Source organism: Perca flavescens, chromosome 11, assembly GCF_004354835.1.
Source record: "Perca flavescens isolate YP-PL-M2 chromosome 11, PFLA_1.0, whole genome shotgun sequence".
Classification (NCBI taxonomy): domain Eukaryota; kingdom Metazoa; phylum Chordata; class Actinopteri; order Perciformes; family Percidae; genus Perca; species Perca flavescens.
This window is the reverse complement of record NC_041341.1, coordinates 1,988,590-1,996,089: the sequence shown is the minus strand read 5'-3', so window position 1 is coordinate 1,996,089 and position 7,500 is coordinate 1,988,590. Positions and strand designations below refer to the sequence as shown.

General features: G+C 46.5%; 1 protein-coding gene across 1 annotated transcript in view; it reads right to left on the bottom strand.

Moving 5' to 3' along the window:
• LOC114564257 (MAGUK p55 subfamily member 4) overlaps positions 1-7,500 on the bottom strand; it is a 29,634-nt gene that overhangs the window by 14,971 nt on the left and 7,163 nt on the right. The window contains exons 4-6 of the mRNA XM_028591505.1: positions 5,137-5,220; positions 4,926-5,057; positions 50-131 (exon numbers count right to left, since the gene is read on the bottom strand). Of these exons, the coding sequence (XP_028447306.1) occupies positions 50-131; positions 4,926-5,057; positions 5,137-5,220 (298 nt within the window). The remainder of the gene's footprint in view (positions 1-49; positions 132-4,925; positions 5,058-5,136; positions 5,221-7,500) is intronic.

The following is a 7,500-nucleotide window of genomic DNA, read 5'->3' as shown; positions in this document are numbered from 1 at the left end:
CGGTATTCCACCTTATATTTAACACGTGTTGGACCCTGTTTGATCTCACCGCTGCGGTCGGCCAGTCCTCCGTGGATCACCCTCGCGATAAAGATCTCTCCCGTCTCCTCGTCCCTCCGTATCGTGGCCCCCTGATTTGAAAACAAATTACATTTCTTAAAGAAAAGGAAATGTTATGGTTATTCACAGTTACAGGTTTTTCATGTTCTTTTACCACAGACATGCAAATTATATTTTTCCCCCAAACATTTGTGAAATAAAATGGAATAATCCCATAAAATTATTTTTTACAGTGAACACTTGGGCAAAAAAGTCTGACAACAGAAACGCCACAGAATGAAAGAGAGAGGATGACGATGGTCACAGTTTGAGGGATAACGATGAGATGAAACGAGAGATGTTAGTTGAGAATTTTTGTACCTTTTACATTTTTAGCTTTTTCCCCTTCGAGTGCTAAATCCAGAGTCTGCTTGTTGGGATCAACATTTAAAGAAGGTTTTCAGTCCGTTTAAGAGTCTTTATTTAGCGCCGCAGCAGACGAGGAGAGGAGACGGTTGGTTGTCGGCCTACTTGTTCTTTTTCTTCTTCTTGGTTGTCAAGCAGCCCGTGCTCTCACCATCCTGTTGGTCCTCCAGAGGAGCTCTAGAAGCCGCTCCGTTGTTAAGCCTCGCCTGTCCGTTACTTCCGGCGCCACCTGCCCTGTTTGCGCCACCAAACGTCACCGGCGTCCTCTCGGAGCCTCCGTTTACTCGCTTCGGGCCTGCGCATGAGCTCACCGACATGGAGGAAGATGAGGACGAGCAGGAAGAAGAGGAGGACGCGATGTGGCGTGGGTACGGCGTGGGCGGTTTGCGGACCGCTTTGGGAGACATGGAGGAGACCCTTGGAGGCGGCGGCGGCGGCGGCGGTTTGGGCCGGCATGGAGGAGTCACCTTGCCGGCCACGATCAGCCCCTGCAGCTTGTCCACCACCTCGGCGAGCAGCTTGAGCGCCCGGGCGTTCTCTTCCTCGCCGTGCGCGATGATCGCTGTCGCCGCCACCATCTTCCGGCCGAGCTGGCGCGCGTCCTCGGCGCCGTGCTCGATGCCGCTGGCCGCCGTCCGCACGGTGCGCCGGAGCTCGCCGATGCTGCGCTGTTCGGCGAGCTCGGGATGTTCGCGGTCCGCTCGCTGCTCGTTCCGGGTCTGCCGCGCCTGCTTCTGGCATCCGTTTTGGCGAGGAGCAGTAGAGCAGTGACGCATTGAAATCTGTTCCTGCCGCTTGGTTGTTTGACCGCCGTTCTGCCTGCCGGTGGATGGCAGAGTGCAAACACCCTGCTCCCGAGTGGGGCGGCGAGGCGCGGGACTAGACGGTGCCGTGTGCGCTCTAAGAGGGTTTTTCCCCATACAAGAGGAGGACGGGCTCCTGCCGGGCGTAGGGACGTTCCTTGAGTGTCCCCCTGTTGGCCCCTTTCTGTATAAGAGAGGGGAGCTGGGAAGGCTGAGACTGTAAGCTGGCACTGGAGGAGGAGGGTAGGCGTAGTCGTCGCTGCTCCCTCCGGTAGAGGCGCCTTCTCCCCCGTTTTGTTTGGGTGTCTCTGAAAATGAACCTCCTTGTTGGGGAGGCGGGTGAAGAAAAGAAAGAAAGTGGCAAGAGAAAGGTGAAATACACATCGCTGAAAGAAAGACTAAAGTTTAAAAAAAAGCAAGCCAAGTGACGGTGAGATGACAAAGACTTGACGGATGGTGAGGAAGATAGGTGTGTTCGTGAGTTGAAGGAGACACAACGGATGGACCAAAAGATTGACTTTCCGACAAAGGAACAGCAAATGCAGAGATGGATGAATGAATGAAGGGATGGACCGAATATTAGGGAACATATTGGGACCGTATTTGTCAAGCGTCATCAGAGGAAATATTTCGGAGGGCTCGAGAAGAGTCCAAACAATGGACCTTTTTCGCAGCAGACATGTTGACTTGTCATAGTAGGAAAAGCACAGCTGAAACTGATAACCTTAACGATGGCTCAGTTCCATCAAGTGTCCCAGGAAGATATTTCAGTGAGTCAGCATGAACTATACCAGGACCTCTCCTAAGTGGAATGCAGCCATCAGTAATGGTTTAATACCAGGGTCTCTCATAAGTGGAATGCAGCCATCATTAATGGTTTAATACCAGGGTCTCTCCTAAGTGGAATGCAGCCATCATTAATGGTTTAATACCAGGGTCTCTCCTAAGTGGAATGCAGCCATCATTAATGGTTTAATACCAGGGTCTCTCATAAGTGGAATGCAGCCATCATTAATGGTTTAATACCAGGGTCTCTCCTAAGTGGAATGCAGCCATCATTAATGGTTTAATACCAGGGTCTCTCATAAGTGGAATGCAGCCATCATTAATGGTTTAATACCAGGGTCTCTCCTAAGTGGAATGCAGCCATCATTAATGGTTTTGAATACACCAGGTGCTTTTCCTGCCATGACATGTCAACACATCTGCTGTGAAAAGGTTCCACTGGGAGCTTGAAGATGTTCAGAATCAGATATTAAAAGAAACCGTTTCAGCAAAAACGTTAAATTGTTGTTTTGACTGGCAATGTTTCGGTCACGGACTCAGACTCAGGACAAAGACTTAAATCCAAATGTCTTTAATGAAGGTTCTTGTCAGGCAAACAATACTGAGGGATGCCATGTAGAGACCAGACCAGACAGCAACTGAGGACTGGTGAGGTTTTTTATAGATGGGTTGACGAGCTGAAACAGGCAACAGGTGAGGAGCGCTAATAGGCTGCAGGGGTAGTGAACCATGATACTGGTTGAGTGGAGAATGGGTAGTGGAGAGCCCAGTGCCGGTGGGACAGTTTTGAAAGAGAGCACGCTATCCTCACAACCACGCGGTGATGACAATTTTGCATAATTGCCAAATTAATGAAATTGTACATTTCAGAGCAAGTCAAAACTTGCGGGGGGAAGAATCAAAAATTCTGAGAATTCTTTCAGATTTTTCCCCTGAAAGTTTTGGACTTTGTACCTGGACGGAGCCACCGAAACGTCTTCTCTTTCGGTGATTTGTCGTCTTCATGACAGATCGGGATGGATGACTGAATGGGAAAAAAATGGACGGATGATTGGTGATCGCATTGATTGACAGTCCTCCTGGTCTTACCGGTGCGGGGGGCCTGACTACAGACAGAGGGAGCTGATTGGTTGAGCCCTTTCTTCCAAAGCTCTGCCGTTTGCTGACACAAACGGCAGCTTCCTGTCGACTCGTATCGGGGCAGAAAGGGGTGGGAGTGTCCTCCCCGGGGGAGGGGCAAAGGCCAGGCTTCACTGGCAGTCGCTCGGAGCTCCTCCCGCGACCACGCCCTCCTGGCGGGGACGAGGCGGTCCAACGTGAGGCGACGGAGGCTGCTCCAACGACTGCTAACCGCTCGTCCTCCGTTTCCTACACTTCCTTTGCGCTCGCCTCCGTTCTTGGTTGAACAAAAGATGAATAAAAAGGGAAGATCTCTTCTCATTGGCTCACAGTTCAGCGCTTCGCCCTTTACGACGGGGAACTGAAGCTGTTACCTCGGCTCTCTTCACGGCCGCTAGACTCCTTTGACTGAAACATTTTTACCTCGCACAACACGGGAGTTGCTGCTGCACCGCTGCCTTTGGTGTTTTGAAGGGGTGATAGAATGATTATATATAGGGTATATATCACACTGTTCCTTAAGGTCTCCTAATAGGGTATGTAACATTGGTTGGGCTGAAAACTGTCTGGGTGCTGTTCCATGCGCCCTAATGCAACCCTGTGAAATAGCCCTGGTGTGTTTAGGGCGTGTCCAAATCCACTTTTGCTAGTTTGACGGCCTGGTCCTAAACGGTTGTACTTAGTGTCTTCATTAATCAGAGGTGTGTTTTGGGCGTAACATGCAATCAACCAATCAGAGATCATCTCCCATTCATCAACCAATCAGAGATCAGCTCCCATTCCCTTTAAAAGCCAGGCGCGTTTGGACCTTGGAGCATTGCTGTTATGATGGAGGATTTACACCCTAATATTTTTATTTGTAATCTTCTGCGTGTGTGTGCTGCTGTGTGTGTGTGTGTGTGTGTGTGTGTGTGTGTGTGTGTGTGTGTGTGTGTGTGTGTGTGTGTGCTGCTGTGTGTCCCTGTGTGTGTAACAAGCATAGTGTGTGCGCGCTGTGCACGAGCCTAGGAGCATTTTACTAATGCTCTGTTAAAATAACAATGAAATGCTGCGTTATTGACTTTAGACCAGGTTTTTGTTGGTCAATGGTGCGATCACTTCCCGCTGCCTCAAGATAGCAATACTCCCAGAATGCACCTGAACACACCTCCCTGTAAGACCAGCACGCCCCAGAATGCACCTGAACACACCTCCCTGTAAGACCAGCGCGCCCAGAATGCACCTGAACACACCTCCCTGTAAGACCAGCATGCCCCAGAATGCACCTGAACACACCTCCCTGTAAGACCAGCACGCCCAGAATGCACCTGAACACACGTCCCTGTAAGACCAGCACAGATGGGCGCAGGTGCATAGGACCCTTTAACTCTTATTGGACAGTTTTCTGTCATTTTTTCATACTAAAAGATAAATCAATAATCGTAGAAATAATTAACAGATCATCTAACCTGTATGACGTATGGATGAGGTGAATACAAACTAATCTCTTAAAACACCAAAGTCCCACAATAACACAAACCTACTGAGCGATGGGGGGCAGCAACTCCCGCGTTCAAATGACTGTTTTTGTCAAAGGAATCTGGAGGCTATAAAGAGAGCAGAGGTAATGGCTTCAGTTCCCCGTCGTGAAGGGCTTCAAACACTTTAAAACATCTCAACTGTCCCTTTATATTAAGTGTTACACCAGGATACTAAATCAAACTGTGGCTTAATAAACTAGAAATGGGAAATAGAGAAGAGATGGCGTCTCACCAGCGGCTGATTGTTCTTCACCAGACAGATGACCCTCATGGCCTCCTCGTCCTCGGGCATGTCGTCAGGCAGAGGAGGCAACACGGGGTCGTAGTCTGACTGGGCCACGCTGTCCTGGGACGACAGGAGAGCCTGACAGACGGGTAAAACGGGGTAACACGGGTTATAGCACGGAATCAAACACGAGGGCTCGTGGTCGAGTGATACCCACCTGGATGTGTGGAGAGCTGAGGAGGCTGTATAGCTCTCGGGCTTCAGCTGAGGGACGGTGGACCTTCTGTATCGCACTCATGATCTGATGGAGCGAGAGACAGACAGACAGGCAGGCAGACAAACAGACAGACAGAGAAAATGAGAGAGAGAGAGAGACAGACAGAGAGAGGAGGAGAGAGAGAGAGACAGAGAGACAGACAAACAGAGAAAGAGAGAGAGACACAGACAGATGGATAGAGACAGACAGTCAGTCAGAGAGACACTAGGGCTGCAACTAATTATTTCAATAGTTGATTAATGTGTTGATTATGTTCTGGATGAAAGGATGAGCTGTTTCGTCTCTAAAATGTCAGAAAATGGTGAAAAATGGTGATCAGTGTTTCCCAAAAAGCCCAAAATGACGTCCTCAAATGTCTCGTTTTGTCCACAACTCAAAAATATTCAGTTTTATTGTCCCAGAGGAGAGAAGACACTAGAACATATTCTCAGTCAACAAGCTGACATCACAGTTTGACTTCCTTTTTTCATATAAAATGACTCGAACCGATTGATTATCAAAAGAGTCGGCGATCAGTTTAACTAGCTGATTTACACTTATGTTTATTTCTTTATTTGATCAGGGACAATGAACCAAAAACATTAGTCTAAAAAAGAAGAGATGTCAGGTGCCAGGTTATAGCAAAAAATCCTAATTTCCACCCGCAGTCCCTGGACAGGTTGATGTTATACTTACAAAAGTTCATATATTATATATAAATATACACAATAATACATGAAAGCATTACTTACCTCACATCATAAAAACACTCTCCACTTCAGGAATCTATCACTCACTCACTCACTCCCAGTTTACATCGTTCATATCAGTCATTCAGTGCGTACAGGTTTGCTTATGACGTGTTGATGTGTTTTATTTTTCAAGATTATGTTTTAGGGCATTTTCTGCTATTATTTGTATAGGGCAGCTGAAGACATGAAAGGGGAGAGAGGGGGGAATGACATGCAGCGAAGGACCACAGGTCGGAGTCGAACACGGGCCCGCTGTGTCGAGGACTAAACCTCTATATATTGGCGCACGCTCTACCAACTGTGCTATCCGGGCGCCCATGATTGTGGTTTTAGGAAGCTGGATGGATTATGGAATACATTTTAAAAAGTACACAGACTGGTCTGAAAAGTGAAGCTAATGCTGAAGCTCCTTAAAGCTGCATTGTCTGTAATGTCCAGCGGGGGTGTGTGTGTGTGTGTGTGTGTGTGTGTGTGTGTGTGTGTGTGTGTGTGTGTGTGTGTGAGAATGTGTGTGTGCACGTGTCTGTGTGTGTGTGTGTGTGTGTGTGTGTGTATAAACCTCATGTGAGAGTCCTGAGGCGTAGGGCAGAATGTGTGTGTGTGTGTGTGTGTGTGTGTGTGTGTGTGAGAGTGTGTACCTGTTTTACTATATTCGTGGGGTCCAAAAACTGGGGACTTCAGTATACTTGTGGGGTTTACACAGCCTTGTGGGGACCAAAACGGGGGATAGAATTAGGTTATTGTTAGGGTAAGGGTTAAGGTTAGGGTAAGGGTTAAGGTTAGGGTAAGGGTTAAGGTTAGGGTAAGGGTTAGGGTTAGGGTTAGGGTTAGGCATTTAGTTGTGATGGTTAAGGTTAGGTTTGGGTTAAAACGCAAAACCCAGAATGGGTGCTGCGAGGGGCACGGGCACAAGGGGACCACTGGTGTGAATAAAACCACTTTAAAGAACGCCTTAAAAAACCAGGTTCGGTTAAATAAAAATGACGGGGCTGTTTAAAAAAGGGGGGGGGGTGGGGGGTTAGATATTAAAAGGAGGTTAAAAGAACCACTGGAAAGGAAGGACAGCGGGAATTTAAAACGTTGAATAAAAGGTCAACTCCACAACAACTCCGGTGTCTCTCCCAGAAGATTATGTTTTTTTTAAATAAATATAAAAAAAACACACAGTCATGTGATAAATACAATTATAAAAATCCTAGTGTCCCAATATAAAATATAAACTCTATTATAATCTTAAAACCATGTTATTTAAATAAAATAATTTAAAAATTAAATACTGTCTGCGTTACTTGCTCTTGAGGTTAAAAATATCCATACACATACCATTCAGGGTTAATAATAAGTGCTATGTTAAAAGTGCTTTAAGAAGTAAAACATAAGTAAATAAAAAAGTGCCACACAATAAATAACATAAATAATTTAAAATACATCATGTAAATGAAACCAAACTGTTAGTAAAAAATGCATAAAACCAAAGGCAGGTGTATAATCATGCTAAAATCTTGAGGCAAGTAATTCAATTCGTAATAATAAAATTAAAATAATAATAATAATAATAATAATAATAATAATA